The 24,047-nt window shown below is 45.1% G+C and overlaps 1 protein-coding gene across 9 annotated transcripts in view; it reads right to left on the reverse strand.

Annotated features, from left to right (window-relative positions):
- The window catches only part of UVRAG (UV radiation resistance associated), an 89,802-nt gene that overhangs the window by 54,754 nt on the left and 11,001 nt on the right, over positions 1–24,047 (reverse strand). For all 9 annotated transcript variants that reach the window (XR_007378217.1, XR_007378224.1, XR_007378218.1 and 6 more), the window contains exons 2-9: positions 21,521–21,638; positions 20,264–20,298; positions 19,228–19,389; positions 17,501–17,575; positions 13,712–13,797; positions 3,756–3,861; positions 911–1,037; positions 128–212 (exon numbers count right to left, since the gene is read on the reverse strand). Coding sequence is in view for 6 of the 9 variants with exons in the window: in XM_048951533.1 (XP_048807490.1) it covers positions 128–212; positions 911–1,037; positions 3,756–3,861; positions 13,712–13,797; positions 17,501–17,575; positions 19,228–19,389; positions 20,264–20,298; positions 21,521–21,638 (794 nt within the window). In the remaining 3 variants the exon portion in view is untranslated. The remainder of the gene's footprint in view (positions 1–127; positions 213–910; positions 1,038–3,755; positions 3,862–13,711; positions 13,798–17,500; positions 17,576–19,227; positions 19,390–20,263; positions 20,299–21,520; positions 21,639–24,047) is intronic.

A 24,047-nucleotide genomic window follows, 5' to 3' on the forward strand; every position in this document is an offset into this window, starting at 1 on the left:
GTGACAGCAGGAAGAAATCTGCACCACAGATGTTCCCTTTTAATGCCTTGCTCTCAAACCTGCACTTCCTTTCCAATTGCAGGCAAGTGGGGAAGGAAAAACAAACCCAAAACATGGGTCCTTTTACCTCTTTGCAGTGCATTCTTTTCTTAATTCATGCAGGGATTCATTACGCTCTTGATGCTTCTGATACTCAGCCTCAAATGCATTTCCTAAGCAATGAGAGGAATCAGGAAACAAGAACAAGCAGTACCACAGATTTTCTTAGTTATCATCAGTATCTAACCTTAAAATGTCCAAGTGTTGGCACTGGCCCTTTCATTTACTCCCAGGTGCTCATTTTCTGTGTCATGCTGCCAAACTGGGGAACTGCAGTGTCACTCTTCATGCCCTATACAACATCCAACAGCCAAGTGCAGCCTACAAAACCTCATTCTCTTTTAAGACCTGTTTCCTCCACGGCCACTGTGGCAGCATAATTCAGTTGACATAGCTTAAACACAGCCAGAACTAACTGGAACTTCAGAAAAACTTCTCCACCAAGATCAGACATCCATGTTAAACGGTTGCTGGTGAGCTCTGAAGGCACAACCATGCAGCATTTCACCATAGGACACTTTCAGTGTAAAAGAAAAGGCCAAAGTGATTAAGCATTTCACCTTTTACTTGCTATAGAAGCTACTAAGGATGATTTTTGTCTTGTAACACTTAGAATGGGATCCTAGTCACAGGCTCAAAAACATCCCTCATGGCATTAAAATACACTTGCATGGTACCACTGCTCCTGCTTACTGCACTACAGAGCAGCTCTTCTGATTTCTTCCAGGAAATTTTAATTAAGCACAGCTTTAAATCTCTTCTGTTCAGATTATGAACACCTGCAGCAAAGCAGGAACATCTGTATGCTCACCTTTGTCATGTAAAGTATTCTTTTCCTTATGTAACAAAGCTACTTCTTGACCAAGGGCCTTCCTCTGCCTCTCCAGTTCATTACGTAGCACCAGAATCTTCAACTGTAAACATTCACTCTCCTTTTTCTTGTGGAAGAAGAATAAAATAAGTGAAAAAGTAGTAAAAGCAACCTACTTATTTTTCAGTTTATCCTCACGTAGGTAAATCCACAAAAGAGGTGACAAGAAGAAACAGAACAAGACCAGCATCTAACAGAGAAAAAGGTGAGGCAATAAATAACCACATGTAATAGATTACCAGGGACCAAAATCATTTCACTGCTTTGGAAGGAGAAAAACTCAGCTGTGCTTGCTTGTCCTGCAGGATCCATCTCCTCTCCTGTGCTCTGTGATGCAACCCAGCCCAGGGCAGAAATCAGAAGATGAAGGAGAGGCAACAGGAAAGTCCCCCAGGACAGACACAGGGATGCTAACAGCAGAGCAGTGAGAGCACAGCAAGAATTCCCTGGCAAAGGGTTTGGTCACAGGAGGAAGGTGAGTAATGAGGAGTCTATGCCAAAGCCAGGCAGGAGGCTGGAAAAAGGCTGGAAATGTCTGAGTTGCATTATTAAATCCCATCCCAGCCTCAGTGTGAGGAGAAAAAAAAAGGATACAAAAGAACATAGAGTAGAGAACAGACTGTGTCATTATGCAGTTACATTAGAAGGATTCCTATCTTCAAAGTTTTAAGGATTTATTTCCTCTACATGCTTCTCACTTTCTGCATCTTTAATAGAATCAGTTTTTTTCCTTTGAGGCATTCTCTTCACTAGGAAATGATGCTGCTGTCAGCACAGTAAAGTGGAGTTTTCTACTACGAGTGTGCTTTCAGTTCCAAATGCTGGTTGAGAATAACCATGAGCAGAGGGCTGCAGGGCTCCCCTGCAAAGATAGGCTGAGGGAGCTGGGCTTGTTCAGCCTGGAGAAAAGAAGGCTGCAAGGTGACCTCATTTGCAGCCTTTCAGTACCTAAAGGGAGCCTACAAACAGGAGGGGAGTCAGCTCTTGGGAAGGGGAGATAACAGCAGGACAAGGGGAAATGGTTGGAATTTGAAGGAGGGAAGATTGAGGCTGGATGTCAGGGGGAAGTTCTGTGCTATGAGAGTGGTGAGGTGCTGGAACAGCTGCCCAGAGAGGCTGTGATGCCCCGTCCATCCCTGGAGGTATTCAAGGCCAGGTTGGATGGGGCCCTGGGCAGCCTGGGCTGCTATGAAATGGGGAGGTTGGTGGCCCTGCATTGGTGGGGGGTTGGAGCTTTGTGATCCTTGAGCTCCCTTCCAACCCAAGCCATCCTATGATCCTATAATTCTATAACAAAGGATAGATTCAAAAATGGAAAAGAGAACCTGCAATCCAGCCCTAGCCTGGACAGAGCTCCTAACCCAAGGGCAGCCCTGAGCACGTGCCACCAGGCATTGCCACACCATAGGACTCAGCCAGCTTTCACTTCTTCCAAGCAGCCAACAAGGACAATCCTTAACGCTGTGTGACAAAGAGGCAGCACTGTACTGAGCTCTTCCCTCTGCCTGTTTGCCTCAGTTACACACGTATGCTCAGGCTCCTGCTTCAAGGCTCCAGCAGGAAACGTGACTCAGTATTAAGGAATGAAACCATAGTTCATGCATTTCTACAGAGGAACTGAATCCCAGGAAGAGTTTTGACTGTTGAACAAAGCAAAAGTGGGTAATTATTTCCTTGTATTATAGATCATTTTACTAAGAAGCTGCATCACGTGCCATGCTGTTGTCAGTTTCGGTTTTAATGCTCTTCACGTAGTCGCGCTCACAAATTTATTAAGGAAAAGCTTTTGGAAGGAGGGACAAGGAGATTTATAACCAGAAAGATGAGATGATAAAGATGATTAAAAGCCTTTTAACAGCCAGGATACCAGCAGAAGGCCAATAAGCTTTAGGATGGAGTTAAATTGCTCCTAAGGGAGTTGAAGTTGTCTACAATGCAACGCTGCAATCAGTTTTTTCTCCCCATTTTCACACTTTGTCAAGCCTTAAACACAGTTTGGCACCTTTCTCAAAGCAAAATCCATCTTCTAAAGCTTACATCACAGAAGTTGCCTTTTCCTCCTATACAAGGCACCAGATGCAAACCACTTGAGCACCAGCACGATCTTCTAAATGTTGAGCTATTCTGTTCTGCAGACTCGTTGCTTTGACCTGAGTCAAAAGACTGAGATCCTTTTGGGCACAACCTAAAGAGGGTGCCAGTATATTTTTAAGGGGAAGGCAACAGGTCAGGCAAAACAAACTGCCAAAAGCTATTAGAAGGTGCAGTACAATTCCTGCTTAAAATTAACATGTCACTTGAGCAACAGCTTTCGCATGAATTCCATTCACCCAAAGGGAGCAGGTTGGAAAAAGATGCAGACAGCAGACTCACCTCACTCTAAATCCATCACAAGAACCCATCAGGACTTACTTGAAGAATTAAAGTTTGGTTTTCCTGATAAACTTCTTATGTGTATGATAGTGAGAGGACAAGGGGGAATGGTTTTAAAGTGAGAGAGGGGAGGTTTGTGTTGGATATGAGGAGGAAGTTTTTTAGCCAGAGGGTGGTGAGGCAGTGGCACAGGTTGCCCAAGGAGGCTGTGGATGCCCCATCCCTGCAGGCATTCAAGGCCAGGCTGGATGTGGCTCTGGGCAGCCTGGGCTGCTGGTTGGCGACCTGCATGCAGCAGGGGTTGGAGCTGGATGAGCATTGTGCTCCTTTGCAACCCAGGCCATTCTATGATTTCCTGTTCAAGTTTTATGCTTCTACAGCATAGAATAAGGCTTTAAGTAACCAAACTTACCAGTTCATTGCTTGTAGATGTGCATCTCAGCTTTTCTTCTATCTCCCTTCCTATTTTCTGAACAGTTACCTGAGTCTGTTTAATTGCACACTGGGCTCTGTGAAGCCTGTAAAGAGAAGAGAAATCACAGCTGTGTTAGAGGTTTCTCACAGCTCCTAATGGTGAATGCACCAGGCACGTCGAAGCCAGCAAGGCAAGAGGAACTCAGATTGCCACCTCCTACTGAAGAAAACACAGAAGAAAGCAATGGGAAAAGGCAGATCTAGGAGTCATTAGCACCCTGAAACTAACGAGCACGGATTGGAAATTAGCATATTTCTTGGAGGAAATGAGAATCAATGTGAAGACACAGAACTCTTCCCAATCAGGGCTCTGCAATTAACTCCTCCTTTTGTTAAGATGCTATTCATGCTGCTGCAGTAGGAGTTCACCTAGGGTCTGCTCAGAACAGTAAAACAATGAGCAGTTACCCACTGCATTAAGCAAACACTTTGCCAGGCTGTTCTCATACGGGCTTTAATGACCACCTCTGCTCAGCCAAAATTAAAGATTTCTGTCCCTTTGCAGGAACACTGAAGGATTGTTACACATCTGCTGTGAGCCAAGGACCAAAGCATGACAGCACAGAGAAGAGGCTGCTCAGCTCCTTCCTTTTACAGTCTCTAATTCCTTTAGATTTAGGAGCAATGGAGGCACAGCTACGTAAAGCTTCAGGCTAGCAGCTTCCAATGGCCTGCATGCAGTGAGGCCAAGATCTCCAGGCCACATGCTTCAACCACGAGTAATCACAAAGCACTGCTTCTCACACCACCCTCCAGCATCCCAACTTCACTCCGCAGCATCTATTAGGAATCAGTTTCATCAGTGTGAGGACAGCACCTAACCCAGCTGAGCCCAGCAAACCAGCACACAGGAGCCAAGTTTCTGAAGCCTACAGCACCAGTTCACCCATGGGATTGGTCTCACAACCCTGTTGGAGGCATAAGACCTCTCAAAAACATGTATTTCCTATTGGGAACTGCCTTCCCACCTTCCCCAGCAGAATCTAAGTCTCCTACCCAACAGTTTCCAGCCTCCCCCATCCCAAAGGTCTGGAACATTTTCTTTCTAGATGTTAGAAATTCTTACTCAGGGCTAAGAGCAATGACAGAATGAAAGGTAAATTCCCCTTTTTCTCCTCTTCATCTGATATGATTATGGGAAGAACACCGTTAGGCACTCAGTGCAGCACAGCCCTACTTGCTGCAACGCTCCCACAGCAAAATCCCACTGCTGGGGTTGGTTTACCCATCAAAGGAGCATTCACCAAGCTAACAGACTGTCAGAGGTTTGTTTGCCACATTCGTGCTCAGTTGAAGAACCTGCAAGTTTGATAACAGCCTTGAGTCCCACCCACACCCGAGAGTGAGGAACAAACAGCTACCAAAGGCTGATTCTTAAACCAGTACAAACTATAGGACACCTCAATTTGATGAACCCCTGTCTAAAAGGGTATTCTCAAACTAGAGGCTGCTGCACAAAACAGTTCAGCAACTGCCTGGTCTTAACATGGATTTGGTTTTAAGCCAAAGATCACCTTGTCATTTCTTGCAAGAGAAAGAGATGCTACAGTTCAACCTGGCTGCCTCAGAGTCAGATGCTGCCACTTGCACTGAGTCAAGCAGTATCAGCAAGCCTTCATCCTTGCTCCAGTTGTCCCAAAGCTTCAAAGCTAATAAGGTCACAGTCACACCTGCAGCTGGGCCATCTGAGATTAAAACTGCAAGGACTTCACAGCACAAAGGCAGCAATAGGCAGAACTCTCCTCTCCCCAGCTAAAAAAGCCCCTACCTGCACCCACATGGAGACCTGTGGTCACTCAACTGCAGGAATGCAAACTAAGCCTTGAGAACACCAGCATGGAGACTCTGCCCATCAGCTCCACGTGCACAACAGACCTCAGTGAAGTCAACGACGACTGCACCAACGCACAGAACACCAAACGCAGGCCATAAATCTGGATTAAGATTTAGATATAATTAATGGAGACGAAGTTCAATGCTAATAGACCACATCTTGTTTCCATTTCTCATCTGCACAACACGGCCAAAGCTAGAGCCTAAAGTTAGCACAGTGTGTGCCTTGAGTACAGTCCAAATGGGTTTAGTAATTGACAACTACAAGCCAACTGATGGCAATAACCTACGCGCTATCAGCCAACGCAGGATTCTTCCTAGATCATTTAAGTGATTTTTATTATTATTTATTATTAAAATTAGCACTTACACAGCACTTTAAGAGCTAATTCAGAGCTCTGAGAGGCTCTTGGCCTGCCATCAAATTCCCATCGATGGTCAGGGAAGCCAAGACAGCTACAGCAGAAACTCAAGCCTTCTTAAAGAGAGATCTTAGCCAACAGTGTCGTCATTGCAGCATCCCTGCAGCAGCTCACAGCCACGGTCAGCCAGCAGCAGAGTAACAGGAACGTAACTTTGATAGATTTACTGCTGTTGTTTGGGGTCCTGAGAGCTGCTGTGCAATTGCCTGAGATCAGGTGAGTTGCACAATGCTGCTGGGAAAGCAGTGAGATGAAAGCAGATGTTAAAATCCCTCACTGGGGAGGCCACCCTAATACAGTTTGGAAGGGGAAATGCATGAAGCTGTTGTTCTCCTTCCATTCTCATACCATGGGCTTTCTGAGACTCTGCAGAAGATGGAAATATTCTTTTATCTGAGGGAAGAGAGAGAAGGGGAATAGATACAAAAACATCAGTCACGTACTGTAATTTAAAAGCAACAAAAACTGCATCTACATCATTGCTTTAAGAAGAACCTGCAGGCAAAAATTCAACACCTTCACTGCTTGCTGGTTCCTGAATTGATGAAACCTGGACTCACTGGGGCATTCATAAATGGTCTGAGTTGGATAGAGCCACTAAAGGCCATCTGGTCCCACTTGCTGCAGTGCACAGGGACACCCCCAGCTCCATCAGGTGCTCAGAGCCTCATCCTGCCTGATCCTCAGCATCTCCAGGGAAGGGGCACCCCCACCTCTCTGTGAATTTCTCTGGGCACCACATCTCTGAGCATTTCTCCAATGCTTTTCAAGTGTTTCCTCTCCCTCCCCCCAAAAAGCACCTTTCAGCTTGGCTTTAAGATCTGAAATCATTCCAGTACTCAGTCAGTGTTCTGCCAATAAAAACCTGAGGCGTTTGATGTCTTTGAACATCTTTAAGGTTGAATTTGATGCTCTGGAAATCAACTCAACCTGGGTACAAACCTGGGAAAAAAAAACCTGTCCAGTTTTGAACTTCTTCACTATTACATGACTTGTTAGCAACAAACATTCTAGTCTTGTTAACACAATAAAGCAGTTTTCCCAACTTCCCAAAGACTGCACAGCACAAGGGTACAACTTAACTCAACTTTCACAGCTTGGGAACATGCTGTGATGGCATGTTTGTCCTCTTCCAGTTTGCACTGTACAACTGCATAGCTTCACTTGAAGCTTCATCTGAACCACGCTTCTTTCACTCTGCTGTATCATCATAGAATCACAGAACGGCCCGGGTTGGAAGGGAGCTCAAGGATCACAAAGCTCCAACCCTGCTGCAGGCAGGGCCACCAACCTCCCCATTTCACAGCAGCCCAGGCTGCCCAGGGCCCCATCCAACCTGGCCTTGAACACCTCCAGGGATGGACGGGGCATCACAGCCTCTCTGGGCAGCTGTTCCAGCACCTCACCACTCTCATAGCACAGAACTTCCCCCTGATATCCAACCTCATTCTTCCCTCCTTCAACTTCAAACCATTTCCCCTTGTCCTGCAGTTATCTCTCCTTCCCAAGAGCTGATTCACCTCCTGTTTGTAGGCTCCCTTTAGGTACTGAAAGGCCGTATCTTCCAAGTGAGATATTCCTCTGGGTTGTTAATTGCTCTGCTGATTTACTGCTTTACATAGCAACTCCATTCCTGGCTTAAAAAAAGACAAAAAGCTGGGAGTCCACTGATGGTTTTGCCTATTAAGCCAACATATGTTTATGTTTACGTTAATGAAATGCCTCAGCTTTATTCAACATTTGATATTCTGTAGTTCCACCACACCAAATATCTGCTTCTATCAGTCATCTGGACTTTTCACGTATGGAGCTTGAAGCCATAAATACATCAATTAATGACAGCAGTCACATACTGCACTACTTCTCAAGAGAAACAAATGCCTCAAGTCTCATTTGCCAGAACGACGACAAGCCTAAATTTAAACTGAGAATTACTACCAGGGATTTAAAAACAGAACAGATTGCTTCTGGCCATTGGTGAGACGCAGGATCCTGGAAGTAAAACACTCCAACCTACTACTAAACAAAGCCAAGACTTTCCTAATAAAGAAATGCAACACACAGTTCTTTAAATCAGACCAGAGATTAGATTACAGGCAGTGCCAGCCAGCTGTAGCACATTTCTTACACAGCCCCTTAAACCGTCACTGTCTACATTTACTTTCCCACAAGAAAAGTCTCTTAATTTATAATCATAGACTCCCCTTCCCACTTTCCTTGGGAACCTACTCCTACAATTTGTCAAAAGCAGATGGAGGACAAGAGAAGGCAGTAGGGAATAAAATGCAAGCCTGGCTCATTTATTTACAGCATTAAACCTCTGCAAGAGTCAGCATTGTAAGGAGCTCACAGAAGATGCTTTCAGATACTTTCCATCATCCTCTCAAATGGTTTCAAGTTGACTTCCATAGGTAGGACTCGAATTAAGTGGCTGAATAATCAAGGCCATGTGGACACTGCACCAGTGGATGCTTTCAGCTCTTTGCAATTGGAGAAGGGAAAATAAACCAAACACAAAACCCATCAGATGGGCAGCTAGGAAGGCCTCCAGGAGGAGGAGCATCTAAAGGAGCCAATGTGAGGATCACCTTCACCTCAGCATGGGCTGCGAGCAGAAAAGGAGAAAGCCTCCAAGTGGAGCACGAACCATTTCCCCCAGTAATGCAGGCTCAAAACCTGAGGCCTCTAGCAGCCTTGTTCTAATTCACAGATCTCGACTACAGCTGAAGCAGAGGAGGGATCTACCACAAGACAAAGAGCAGAGGGATGCTCTGAGCTCTCGCAGAAGTATTCTGCAGTTGCTCCATACAGGAGCATCGCCCCCATGCTGCTCTCAGAGCATTCTCCCAGTGAGAGATCTTGAACCCATTGCATTTGTTCTCAGTCACAACACAGTACAGACCTTCCCTGGTGTGGCGAGCTATTTCTGATCTAAATCTTCATTGAGATTTCTACCCAGGGTGAGAGAAGGGAGTTAGTGTATTGTGCTGAAGGCCACACCAAAATAAGGAAGAGTCACGTGGTGTGCAAGGAAAGCTGAAGATAAGGCTAACAGCAGAGAAAGATCACCAATCCTCCATTTATGTTAAGGTACAAAGAAATTCTCTTAGGCTTCATGGACTGTTTCAACTTGCTATGAACCACGCTGCTCTCTTCCACAGATTTTGGCAAAATCCAGGCTTGGAAATGGACTCTTCTGATGACTGATTAGTCACAGTGTCAGATAGCTTAGCACCACACGAGTGAAACCCCTGGGAAGTGCTTTGCCTCAAACTGTGATGCTACAGATGGAAATCCTTAACAAGCCTCTCAAAAAGCACAGATCTCCATTTCCATTTCCACCTCCATCACTGCTTCCCATCCCAGGAAGATGCTACCCCACAACTCTGAGCCACATGAGTTTTAAGGTGAAAGGGGATCACACCTGACAGGCTCATCCATTTCAGCGCTGCTCACTGCAGTCTACAGAGGCACTCCAGAGGTCTGATTACAGTTCATATTTATTTATGCTGGCTTTAAGCCACCTGGGTGCTCATGTCCAAAGCCAAGAGGATGCCTGCCTTGCCTTGGCTGCCTACACAGTGCAGAGAGCCAAGTCTTCCAGGTGGAAATCTTCCCTAGTTAGAAACATCAAGTCTGGCCACTGCAGAAAAACATTTAAAAAGGCTTTGGTCACAGCTATGAATTGAGATCCTTCTCTAAGAAGAGAGAAGGGGGGAAAAGAAAAGCTAGAAACAGACAGCATAATTCTCAGGGCATACTTTAAAATGCAAAAATCCTTCCCCTGTCCCTTCATTTCCTACCACACACCTACCAATATCCTAAAGGGACAGGTGCCCAAAGTCAGTTACCCCGTTTGGCTCATGTAATTCCATGGATGCCGAACTGCTTCCACTGACTGCATGCTTGGTCTCTTTGTTCCTCATCTCAGGGATTAACTCCAGGATTAGTTAGTTAAAACCCCTGCTAAAGACAGAAGGAATTAATCACCAGTTGATCTATTTGTTAAAAAGCTGCTTTCCCAAGCGAGGTAGAGCTGAACAAAAAGTAGTGAGGCACTGGAACAGGCTGCCCAAGGAGGCTGTGGATGCTCCAAACCTGCAGGCATTCAAGGCCAGGCTGGATGTGGCTCTGGGCAGCCTGGGCTGCTGGTTGGTGACCTGCACACAGCAGGAACAGGTTGGAAGTGGATGAGCTTTGTGCTCCTTTGCAACCCAGGCCAGCCTATGGTTGCATGATCAACGTGACCAGGTTCAATACTGCACAGCTGCTCATTTGATTCAGTCCAAAAGAGAAGAGGCTCACACATTTCCCTGCCTCTAGTAAGGAAGTAATAGTTGAAAAGCTGAGCTTTGTTCCCCCTCCAAGCAGTGTCTTGTCACTGCCCACCTTTGGCCATTTAAGCTCAGTGAAGCTGAGCTGTTATTGGAACATGAAAAAGAGCTGCTCACCTGGTGTTTTGAGCTGCTTTGAAAAACCAAGTTCAGCTGCTCAGGACACTGCAGCCAAATTTATTCTCTTACCAGCAGAACTGGGAGAAGATGCTTTGTTTAATGAAAGCTCATGTGCTCCCTGGAATTGCTCTAGTTCTCCAGATTGGGATTGAAAAGGACACAATGATCCCTTGCTACATGCGGAGCTGCCAACCACCAAACCAGGCTGCAAGAACAGGACCCAAGACATTGCTTTTTTGTATTTAGGAACTGAAGGAGAGATTTTAATCTACAGGGCTAAGTCCTTTCTGTAGCAGTTGTCAGCACATCCCATCTTCCCAGTACCTCTTAACGTGAAAAACTCTGTCCTCCAAAGTTTAAAGGAGAAAAAAACCTGAGTGAAGAGTAAATCTGAATCTATTCCAGTCAGTACTGCACACATTGAGAGCTCACTTAGAGGGACACAGCCACAATATGACCTCAGGTAGAGGTGGCCCGTGCTGAGTGAGCTCTGAGAGGTGAACCATGTTAGCATAGAGCCTGTCACAACCAGCTACAGAACACTCAGAAAGCCTTGAAGTGAATCTGTCAGGAAATATGACGACGTGGCCAAGGGGGAGAAAAACCCTTCAGCATTTCAGCCTCTCTTCTTCATAAAGAAATGACTGCAAGAACATTTGCCACTTGCATGTGGTGTGAACAGCTTATTAGCTGCACCATGGCTGCCTCAGGATCTTGTCCACGCACCACAGCATGAAGGTTCAGGAGCTACAGAGGTGCTGAGCACTTCCTTGTGTACAGCTAAGCTATCTATCTTTTCCTCCTGCTTAATTAACTCGTAAATCCATGCAATTAAGCATCTGAGCACACAGGCACCCTTTGAATCTAACGCTCCAGTTTTTCTACTGTTCACACTCTGGTGTTACTAATTGCCTTTCTTTTTAAATGAACATAATTGGAGCCAAGCACGTGTTTTTCATTAAGGCCCATTCACCAGCTTTGTAAGCTTTAGCTATTCATTTCATCTGAAAGCTAAAAATAAGAACCATTTCTTCCCCCCCAGAAAAAGCAGTTCTGACAGCTGAAGTTCTTCTCATTTTGCAGCTTTCAAGAGGAAGGACTGAACTGGGAGATGGTCTCAATCTCCATGCTGCAAACCTGTTGGTGTTGTACCATCAGAATAACTCCAGACTGCAGCATCATCAGGACCTGCTTCTTTCTTTGAGAAATTAAAAGTCATTACAATCTGTTTCCCATATTCACAATCTGACAAAAAAAAAATAAAAAGACATTGAGCCACATGTGCAAGCTGTGAGGTTTTACTACAAATACACCATCTAATGAAGAAAAGTCTTCAAAATGTGGGATTTACGTGAGCAGATGCAAACCTTTATAGCAGACACTTCCCTATTCTCTTTATGGTCAATGGACAGAAGCAGGCAGGCAGCAATTCATTTCCTCCCAACATATACGTCCTGTCAGATGAACCACAGCTCAGCTTGTGCCCTGCACCTCTCTTCTGCTTCTAGGAGGAACGTGCTCACAAAAAACATCTTTGGAAAGAGTTTATAGGCTGGTTGTTCAGGCCTGGACTCCTGGAAGAGGTGGCAAACCAGACTTTCCAGTAGGAGAAATAGCACAGCTGTCAAACAGAGACTGGAGGTGATCAGCAAGGAATAAATGCTACCATCAGCCTTTTGAGTGAGGTGTCACGGGGAAGCAGCAATAGAGAAAGCAGATCTGTAAGAAAACCTGACTTCATGCACGAGGTAACAGGGAGGATCTGGGTCTGCACAGAACTTTGCCTCAGTTCCCAAGGAATTTTCCCACTAGGAGGGAAGCAGGTAGAAAGGCCAGCAGTTGTGAACGTCAACTTCTGCAATGAGGCAACGCAGTACTGCCTGATGAAGCATGCAGAACCCACTGATACATATTAGCAGCAGGGCTGCTGTCCATCAAGTCCAAAACCAACTGTTTCTTCTTCTGCATTGTGACTCACAAGCAAATAAGGGAAGAAAAAAAGAAATGCATGACCAGGACACGTTTTCTTCTGTTTAAACAAGGTTTAACATCAATTAGTATAAGAGTTTTCTTCCCATATGCCTGAACATAACCAGAGCTTCCCAACAACCCCTCTGGTTGTTTTGTACAGAAGGCACAAGTCTGGTAGGCAGCCTTTAGTTGCAGTGTTTCAGAGAGTCAAGCAGCAGCACACCAGATTTAAGAGAGCTCGTAAAAATAACGACAACCCAGAGTTAACCGTTCCTACCTTCCCTTCAGGTTTAAGGCCACCCCTTCCCGCAGACAACAGTGACACCTACTGCCAACGCTACCAAACGACAACTTCCACAGCACGAAGCCAAATGTTTCCCCCATCGCCTCCGACAGCACGCTCAGCATTTGCTTCTAAAGGATCTCGTTTGCCTGCTGTTATTGCTGCAGAACCAGAGCTCACAAGCTGCCTTGTAAGACACCTTTTAAACGCAGCTTACTCCTCAAATCCAACTGCAGAGTTTACAAACCCTCTGTTATACCTCCCCACAGCTGATATTCTTGAACTGCTGCATTAAAACAGGTCTGAACAAGGCTGTTTTGGCAACATTCATACCCACATCCCATGTTTTTCCACCAGCAGAGAGTCACCAACCAAAAGTGGGCAGGTATAGCACTGGTTCTATACTGCACACCAGAACAACTGCATCTCGAGCAGCTATCTTCTGGATTACATGGGAGTATTATGCAAAAACACAGGTACAGTTGGGTAGTTCAACAGAAACAAAGCAGCTGTGCAGCTATTTTGTCCCAACTGTGGCATCCATGCTAACCAAGAAAGTTTTAGCAAGGTGCTTCGATGCCATTCTTTAAATCCCTTTAGAACAGTTTTCATTTTGTTGAGGAAAACGAAGGGCTTTCCATAGAAACTCCCTACCAGAGAAGCTTCATGATTTCAGTGCTTACAAGGCAGTCCACAGGCAAGCTCTGCAGGCAGTTCAACATCACTGTGCTCAAGTGTTCATCATTAGCAGCAAGGACAGCAAGAAAGATGCATCAAGGCTCATCTCCTCGCCACCAGCAGTACATCCACCCTGCCCAGATAACCCCTAACACATCTAAGCCTAGAAGATGGATTCCATACTTGGAAAAGCTCTTTCTATATGCTTTGAAAAAGCTAAAATGGCTTGATAGAGTATTTTCAACATCCTTACCTAAGCAAAGAGAAGACATCGTAAGAGTTACGAACGCAGTTCTGATCCACCTGGAGAAGGCTGTTCTTCAGGGTACCTGAGTGATCCTTAAGGCAAAGAAAGAACAGTCAGACATCAAAAATGCTTCCATCTGGACTACAAGCTTGTCAATGCACATCAGATAATCCCAAATTTAATGTTTTAAATGCACCTTCATACAAGCTTACATTCTGTTGGTAGAACACATTCAAGAAGGCAACAGTGGCAGCTCAAGCCTGGGCTGCAACTATACTTAACTATACAATGATATAGGTCATTAACACAGTGTCATTAACATAGTTTTCTAGACACAGTGTATCTTTTTTGACTGATGAAGCCCTCCTTTCACTTAAAAGATGCTTAAAAGATCAAATCTGAAGTTTTTCAGATACAGAACGCTTTCTGGAAGTTACAGTAACTCTGTGTCATTCTTAACAGAGCAACAAAGCCAGAACAACACAGTCCAACAGGCAGTTCTTCACTCTGGAAAGGTGTGATAGCAAACTTCTCCCTATCAGGTGCAGCCACACAAGTGCTGTGAAATGGCACAATGTCTCTGAGCTGTTTCTTCACGGGACAAAGCAAGCTGTAATCAGGTCCAACAATCCAGCAGCACCGCCAGAAACTTGAAAGACCGCAGGGAAAAAAAAGTCATGAATATTCATTTCAGTAGAGAAAGTATGCTAAAATAGAAGGTGATGCAACTGCAAGAAGCCCTGTTCATATATTCTTTACCTGCCTCAACAGGCTGTTCTCATATGGAAGGTGTTCAAATGCAGTTGAGTTTCAACACCTACAGAGCTGCAAGAGCCACAGGCCACGCAGCAGCCATCCCTTTCTGCCAGATGCAAGGCTCCACCTAAATAATCTGAAGACCTGCGTGTTACATTAAGCACCACACTGCAACAGAGGCACCCTATCAGCAGCCACCTCTGCTCCTCATTCCCATTCTCAAGACTTTTGATACCACATGTTGAAATTGGCTTAAACCCTGAATCAACTAGGTGGAAAACTGGAAGTGTTTTTCAACCACAAAGTTGATCTTGTTTCAAGAAACAGTGCCTTCCAAAAGCAAGGCACACAGCTCTCCAGAGAACAAGTGAAGCAGCCTGGGATCACCTGGCTGCAGGATGAGAAGAGCTCAGCTCAGTAGCACGTTGTAGCCTTGTCTTTTCCCCCCCATAAGACAAAAAGATTGAAAAGAAATGCCCAATAAAACAGACAGAGTGCTCTACACAACCTGCTCTACTCTGAGGTAATTTGCAGGACACAGAACAGTCAGAATCCTTAGAGCTGGAGGGGACCTATGAAGGCCATCTGGTCCAATTCCCCTGCAATGAACAGGGACACACACAGCTCCATCAGGTGCTCAGAGCCTCCAAATGTCTCCAGGTTTGGGGCACCCACCGCATCTCTGGGCAAAGGAAAGGTTTCAAGCTTAGTTACTGAATAGGCTTGCTCTTCAGAAGCAGAGTTGTCTGCTTCTCTGCTGCAGCACATATTACAGATACAGGCACATGTACTTACAACAAGCACACAAAGGCTTTATTTCTGTAACATGGCTGAGATCCAGCTGCATTAGGGGGAAAAAAAAAGGTAGATGCAGGGTTTGTACCTTGCTGATGTAGACTATGTACTCTAAAGAGAGAAAGTCTTACTGCTTGATTGTTGGAAAGAGAGCAGCAGCTCAGTAAAGCCTGAAGAAAATAACTCAGTCTTCTGTCCATCTTATCCCTCAGCACTGCTAAATGCTTTGAGTTACCCAGAGCTTTGAGTTCCTAGCTCTCCTATTATTTCTTTAAGGAATCAACAGCAAGTTGGTCATTGAGTGAAAGCCATCCCCGCTTCCCTAAATGCACTTGTTGAAAAGCTATGACTGCAAGAACAAAGGGAAAGTGTTAAGGGTCAGTTAGCAACAAGAATCCAAGGGTTGGAAAAAAGTCTGAAAGCCAGGAAGGCAGAGGAGAAAGATGGTTTTAAGAAAGTCACTACAATGCTACCAAAACAACCAACCAAAGCCTCCAACAGCAGCAGAAGTTGGAAGTACAACTCTGTGGAGAATCAGACGTGAGCAGGGACAAAGCAGCCTGCAGAGCACATCTGCTCTGACACTGAGCTGTAAGCCTCACATTTCTCTACCAATGCAGTGCTACAGCTTTCTGTTCCCCCGATTTACAGCACAGAAGATTCATACAGAGCAAGAATTCTGAGCACAAAGATGTATTTTGAAGGTTACCTTGCAGGAAAGCGGGCTGGAAGGTTCTAAAACAACAGCTGATGTGCATCACGTAGCAAAGATGTAAATTTCCAGTGCTTTGAGTTCAAAGCTGTCCATTGAGCTCACATGGGCACACTGTTCTTACTGTTAGTGTCTATCAATTTGATCAGCAAGCTGCCAGCTTTAATCAAGAGAAACAATCGTGGCAGCACTTAATGTTCCTGCCCTACTTCAGATTGCTCTGCAGCAGTAGCTTCCAGGCTCCCCCCTCTTTTGTCACAGAGGAGTTGGCAAGATAGGAGATGGGAGCATGCATCTCATGGATCAGCTGTAAATCTATAACATGTTTTGAAACAGAGTTGGATAAGAAGTCTCCAGAATGTTTCATTCCAACAGTTCCCTTCCTTTGGCTCAGCAGACTTCTTTAATGAAAAGGACATTCAGAATCATAAATATTTATTCTCCCCTTTAATAAAATGCATATTATTGTAAGAATTTATAGATCTAGCCTGGCTGTTTCAACAGCAGCTCAAAGGATCGTTAAATAAATAGGGATTCTTTGAAGCAAAATGGGAGAAACTGAGTTAGGAGAACACTATTATCATGATTCCTAAGGAGATGTGTACTAAGAGGACACTGCCAGCACTGAGTGCTGCAAGAGGTTTGCAGCAGACCTGCAGAATGGCATCTGGACACATCTGCAGTCAGAAGGCTTTGTAAGCTCTGGTGTAAGTGAACAAGAAGATAAAAATGAAGAAGCACCCTCAGAAATCAGAGAACACTGCTGTTGCCAAAGGGGAAAGGTATCACATGCAGATTCTACAGGAACAGGGACAGGCTCCTGACAGAAAGCATCCCTTCCTAAAGGTTTTAGGTAGTGCTTGGTAATAATAGCTAGTACACCCACCAAAGTGAGGCTGCTTCATATTCAGAATATCCAGCATTAAAGCTAGGGATTAACTGTTAAGAATAGAAATATTCCTCAGGTACACACAGCTTCTCAATGCTACAGGAAGAGTCAGTGCCAATTAGTTTGGCTTGAACTGCAGACAAGTGAGTTGCATACAGGAGGTGTGTATTATACAGCATAGTTTGGTTGAGGAGCTGACCAGAAGAAACCAGAGCAGGGCAACAAAAGCTTTAGCTCTTGCAGCAAGAATAAACTACAAGGAAAGACAACAAAAATAAAGAGAAAAATGCTTTTTTTTTTTTTTTTTTAAAAAAAAAAAAAAAAGAGACCAAAATTGGTCTCATCACTTTCAAGATGCTTTAAATTTGAATGAAATGCCTGCCTCGAGGGACAGAGCATCAAAGCTTATTTTCAGTAACCAGGACTCCTTAGGTCTTTGGTAAGCTCTAAGTCTTGCATGAACAGCTCAAATGTACAAGCAACAGAAGCAGCAGTTCCAATGCATCGTGTCAAGAAAATATTCCTTCTCAAAACCAAGATATTTTAATGTTTCGAGCATCCAAGCATGAAAATTTCAGTCTAGAAATTGAATTTCAGCTCATCGCCAGTACTGACAAGCTGAACAAATAAATGATATCCTCACCTTCTGCTCATACGAAGCTCCATAATAACCATCATTGAGACCAAAAATAATCTCATTTGGGTTTCTTGCATGTATCTGTAAGAAAAGAAAACAAATGATTTTAAGGCCAACTTCCTATGGCTCTGCACTGCAGCTGAGCATAAACCTTGATGATGAAACACAGTTTTTCAGCCTCTGTAAATTCAGAAGAAGAAACCTGACAGCCAACTGAATTTAACCACAGAAAAAGCATTTATATCACATCCTTCACAACTGTCGCTGAGTACGTTCAGCCACGTCCCTTGGAAGGTGGGAGGTGGTGTGGATCTGCCTGAGGGCAGGGAGGCCCTTCAGAGGGATTTAGACAGGCTGGACCGCTGGGCTGAGGTGAATGGGAGGAGGTTCAACAAGGCCAAGTGTTGAGTTCTGCACTTTGGGCACAACAACCCCATGCAGCATTATAGGCTTGGGGATGAGTGGTTGGATGAATGTGGAGAAGAGAAGGACCTGGGGGTGTTGGTTGGTGCTGGGCTGAACAGGAGCCAGCAGTGTGCCCAGGTGGCCAAGAGGGCCAGCGGCAGCCTGGCCTGCATTAGGAATGGCCAGCAGAGCAGGGAGGTGAGCATCCCCTGCACTCAGCTCTGCTGAGGCCGCACCTCGAGGGCTGGGTTCAGTTTTGGGCTCCTCACTGCAGGAAAGATGTTGAGGCCCTGCAGCGTGCAGAGAAGGGCAGCGAAATGGTGAGGGGTGTGGAGCACAGGGCTGCTGAGGAGCTGAGGGAGCTGGGATCGTTGAGGGTGAGCAGAGGAGCTCAGGGGAGACCTGACTGCACTCTGCAACTGCATGGAGGGAGGCTGTGGGGAAGATGGGTTTGGCCTCTTCTCCCAGACAATGAGCAGCACACAGGGAAACGGCTGCAAGTTGTACCAGCGGAGGTTTAGGTTGGACATGAGGAAGAACTTCTCTGAGATCTTGGTCAGGCACTGCAATGGCTGCACAGGGAGGTGGGGGAGTCGCTGTCCCAGGCAGCGTTCAGGAGGCACCTGGATGAGGAGCTGTGAGATGTGGTTTAGTGCTTGTAGTGGCAATGGTGATGAGATGGTTGGACTGGATGAGGGTTCTAGGGTTCTAGGGTTCTAGGGTTCTAGGGTTCTAGGGTTCTAGGGTTCTAGGGTTCTAGGGTTCTAGGGTTCTAGGGTTCTAGGGTTCTAGGGTTCTAGGGTTCTAGGGTTCTAGGGTTCTAGGGTTCTAGGGTTCTAGGGTTCTAGGGTTCTAGGGTTCTAGGGTTCTAGGGTTCTAGGGTTCTAGGGTTCTAGGGTTCTAGGGTTCTAGGGTTCTAGGGTTCTGATTCGAGTGGCCAGAGCTTCTTTTGGTGCAACACCACACTCAGAAACACAAACAAGTTATTGTGTCCAAGGCAGCTGTTGTTGAAGGACTGGCTGGGCATCAGATCTCTGGTGGGAGGTGCTGAGTGACTGCTTCTGCATCCTGCATTGTTTTTCATCCTCCTTCCTCTCTTCTTTTTTTGCTCTCATTTATTAAATTGTCTTCATCCCAACCCACCCATAAGTTTCTCCTCACTCTTGCTCTCCTGACCATTCCCAATCTACCACTGAGTGAGGGGAGCTCAGTGAGAGCTGTTGGCTGCTACCAAGACCAACTCACCACGCATTAATAACCTCTGTTTCCTCACCTAGCTGTTCCAATTCTTTAAACCAGAAGTAGAAGAAAAACTGTTTTTGCAATACCTGCTGTCCCAAGTACTTCAATCCATCCAGATTGACCTTCCATTCGATCAGAAGCTGGAAGTGCTCCTTCTTGCCACCCCAGATCCTCACAACGAAGCACGAGACAGACGTATCGAGACGATCAGGCATTATTCCAAAGTCCAAACTCCTCCAGGTTGGATTCTGTTGGCATTCAAAGGGAGATGAGAGGTACTGAAGCTGACAGTCCTGACCTCTAAGCATGATACTTGAATGTAGCCCTTCATGCAAACAAGGATTTTAACACAAAAGCATTTCATCATGAACAGCAGCCTTTCAGCTTTTACCAAGCTATTAAAGGCTCTGAACAATTACTTCAATAACTGAGTTCAGCCAAATCAAGCACTCGTAAAGTGGATGCAGTGTTGTTTTCAGTGTTGTTTTCCACATAATTTAGCTTCTGAAAACCCAACTATAGCTTTCATTGCAGAAGCTGAACTGCAGCTCTGACCTATTCCCCAGTAATTAAGTTGGCATAATTTATTTACAGGTTTGTTCACATCCTCCTCCTCAACTGATGCTGATGGCAACCCTTGGAAGAGCTGAGCTGTAAACAGATCTTAGTTATGACACACACAGCTTTGTGACAACGAAAGAAGTGTCTGAGACCAATAAAAATATGATTAACATCATATTATGATGTTAAGATTAACAAATAAACTTTGCCAGTTTGGTGTCCTCAGCATTTGAAATAGCTATCTGTTGTAAAGCTTAACCTGGACACCAAAGAGTTCTCACATCAAAGTGGCCCTGGGAGGGTTTAGTCCCATGTGCAGAGGTACCAACTCATCTTTGTTCCTCAGCCATGAAAACAAACCTGCAGATCTACTGTTCTGAACTCACTGTTCCAACTTTTGTGAACAGAACCTGAGGAGGAGGAGAACACGATGCTCCTAAAAGGAATTAAGAGTCTTAATACATGTTTAAAGAGTCACAGTGTGCAGCTGAGGAATTTATATGCTGTGGCAAATACATTATTTCAAAAGAAACGAGTTTCTTTTATATGAAAATGACTTACCAGAGAATTCTTGATCACTTCACTCTTATAAAATTCTAAAGAAAAATGAGTGAAAGACACCTTTTAGATTAGCTTAAACACCAACAGAAATCTTCACATTTGAAACAAAAAGCCAAAACAAGTAACACTCTTGAAATAGAAATGCTAATGGGTGTAACCTGTTGGGAACACACTGCTAAGAAAGACTTCGAAGTGCAGCCAACTCTTTTAAGCAAGTGAACTCACTGAATTATTAGGAGTCATTACTAATGTTTCATCATTGTAACCAAGATGCTCCCATGCCTTTGTGGGAAAAGAACGTGGGCCAGTAATTTACAGGATTTGGTTGCCACTTCCCATTGGACTGGTTTGTTATTTATTCCTGGAGGAGGGCAGAAGGGATCAAGTGATTGCACTACATTCCTGAAGAGCAAGGGAGAGCTGTTCCAGATGCTTAGAAGAGAGCCTCAGAGGTACCAAGAACCCTGGCCTTCGTTGGACACACAGCCCTTGGCTCTTCCAGCCAAAAGAAGAGTCTTTAAGCAGACAGAACCAGAGGCTGAAGCACAGACTTCATAGAAAACCTCTCAGTTGACTAAAATGAAAGGGAAAAAAATCTTTGACAACCCAGAACATTCCATGCCAGGTTCAAACAACCATCACAGAAGCCCGTGCAGCAGGCTCACGTTATACAACCTTCAGACAGAGACCTCAAATTAAAGCCTGGGTGTAACAGAACTCACTTCCAAAGCTCCAGCTGTTGACAGACCCAAAGAGAAGATAAAAATCATCTCTCCATAAGGAGGAACTATTGATTGCAATGGGAAGCAAAGCACTGGGAACGAGTTCTAACGTTCACAAGTGTTGAAAGCAGAACAGATGAATGGATGTTTCTTGCCATTGGCTGACAAGAGTATTTTGGGAAGTGGAATCAAGTGGAATCAAGTGCTGGGTTATGCTCAGGAAAATAACTGGTGTCCAGAAGCTTTAGCTTTCCTGTGAAATTGTAAGTTTCTAAACTCCTTAAACTCAAAGTTTAAGCTGAGAGAAAGGAGAGCAACAACATCAGGTTTTATTTAAGAGGTTCTACCCCATCTGCTTTGCTTCCTTGCCTCCTTCCTCCAAGGCTTTTATGAAGTTCAGGAAAGTAAAGAGTGCTCTTCTGCTGCTCATAGAAATGATGCGAGTAGTGGCAGCAGGTTGATGAGGCAAAAAAGAATACAAAGCCAGGGTCCTAAAAGAATACTTGGTGAGAAAGCTGACACGAAGGCTGATTACCTTTGTATATCTTGGTGTTATCACACAGGTGGAGAGTGAAGTAGGTGTCCAAGAGGCGATAACCATTCTTACTGATGATGTTACGTGCAGCAATATTCCGAAGGTGGCGAAGCCGGCGCTACAAAACACAAGGAAATAAGGAATAGTTCCAGGAACTTCAGATTGAGCTGAAGCTTTTCTTATCATCATGTATGCATTTTAATGATTTGTACAAAAAAAAAAACTTCTTTTTTTTGGCAGAAACCTGGCATTAACAATAAGCATTCAGTTAAGTCATCATGAGGTGCCTGGATGAGCAGCAGCCAGCATGGGCTCAGCTGAAGCAAAAGTGAGGCACAGGACATGCTACTCTTCCTCATGTCCTGTGCATCACTTTCACTCCACACATCTAAATCACTCCAACTATCACTTCCCAGAACACACAACAGTGTTGGCACAGAAGAGCAGCGTATCACCCAGTGTTCTGCATCATCACATTGGAAACAGGGCCAAGCCTGAAGCACGCCTGAGAGGAATTAGAAGACAAGGAGCTCCTACAAACTACTGCCATCGTCATGGGCTGAATGAGGCTCCCTGCAGTCACAGCAACCCTGGGAACTGCTGCAGCACCCCTAAATAAAAAGCAGAACACAACATAGATACACATCTAGAAACTGAGGGAAAATTATCCTTCCTAGGTTATCATTAACTACTCAAAGCAGTTCTGTTTCTGAAGTTACTGCTTGGTTTTGCTTCCTCTTTCAAGCCAGCGCATGCATAACAGAGAGTCAAGTGAACTCAGCACCCATCTATAATGTTCTCATCAATCATCCATTATAAAACCTACTCTCCCACTGCCTTGCCTCCCTTCCCTAGGAATGCCAGCGAGTGGCTGCCACCCTTTTTGGCCCACCCAAAGCTTGCCTGTATGCAGTCAGTCCTAAAAAGTTTTGAACAAGAGTCATTACTGGGTTTGGAACAACACCGTGCTTTAAAGTTCTCACTTAATCCTACAGGAATGCACTTACAACGGAAGGAAAACTAACACTGAAAGAATATTCAATTTCTATTCACGTGGCAGACTCAAAAGCACAGGTGGATAAGCTTCAGCCTCATTTCTGCTAAGCTCATTTATCAGACTTCAAGAGCAGCCCGGGACAGGATCATAGAATGGTTCATCATGGGATGAACCACAGGATGGGACCACGGGATGCCAAGAAAAGTCACAGGATGGCCACTTCCCTGGGCTGTGCACACAATGTAAAATAAGTCTTAATTGCAAGAGTACACAGACCTTTTGGTCAGAAATTGGCATTGAGAATGATGACAGAAAGAATGTTTCCTTACAAACCTACATGGAAGTCATCCATTAAACCTGCTCTTAAAGCTGTGCAGTTTCCTGGGTAGTTCGATCAGAGAAACACAGCTACCCTGATGTGCCTTAAGAAAGATGCCAACCTCCCAGCTTCAGCAGCATACAAGTCAACCACCGACCAAGCACGCTTCCCACTTAATAAAAAACAAAGAAACCAAACCAGAGAGCAGTTCTTGACAAGAAGGGCAACTTTCTCCAGTTCCTTTTTGGATTACAAGCTAATTGTGTGACAGGTTGAAGTAATATGCTACAATGAATTCACCCTCAAGCAAAGTCAAACAAGTTTTTCCTCTTCTGTTTCACAAGCTCCAGAGCATCGTGACCTGCACTTGCATCCCAGGGAGCACAGCCAAGTTCTTATCTCTGTGTTTTGTGACTTGTTTGCACCCAAAGTCTGGAATTCATTGTAAAAACCTCAGGTCTCACTGCTTACAAACCAGTTGGAAGGGGAATGTTCTGTTTTGGGCTGTGAGAACACAATTTCAATCTCGAGCTCGGCCTTTGCTCTTCCTCCCTTCTGTCCCAGTCAGCCCATCATGCAGGGAACGGGCTTCCAATCACACAGACAACTTCCTTGTTTATGCTCCTAAGTATGAGATAATAAAGAGAGAGGGATTCAGACACTGAAAATAAACCGTCTACTTGCCCATCACATCTTCACTGTGGAAGTCAGAATAACGTGGTACATCCCTGTTCAGCATGGAGAAGAGAACCTGCAGGGTGACCTCAGTGCAGCCTGCAGTACCTAAAGGGAGCCTGCAGACAGGAGGGGAGTCAGCTCTGTGAAAAGGGAGATGGCAGCAGGACAAGGGGGAATGGTTTGGAGTTGAAGGAGGGAAGGTTGAGGTTGGATGTCAGGGGGAAGTTCTGTGCTATGAGAGTAGTGAGGTGCTGGAACAGCTGCCCAGAGAGGCTGTGATGCCCCGTCCATCCCTGGAGGTGTTCAAGGCCAGGTTGGATGGGGCCCTGGGCAGCCTGGGCTGCTATGAAATGGGGAGGTTGGTGGCCCTGCATTGGTGGGGGGTTGGAGCTTTGTGATCCTTGAGCTCCCTTCCAACCCAGGCCATTCTGTGATGCCTCAGAGCTCTACGGCAGCAGCATCCAGAGCTCGTTAACCTCACCCAGCCAAAGACAATTAAAGTTTTAGCCAGCAGACCAACAGCTACAGAAGCA

The sequence above is a fragment of the Lagopus muta genome, chromosome 1, assembly GCF_023343835.1.
Source record: "Lagopus muta isolate bLagMut1 chromosome 1, bLagMut1 primary, whole genome shotgun sequence".
Classification (NCBI taxonomy): domain Eukaryota; kingdom Metazoa; phylum Chordata; class Aves; order Galliformes; family Phasianidae; genus Lagopus; species Lagopus muta.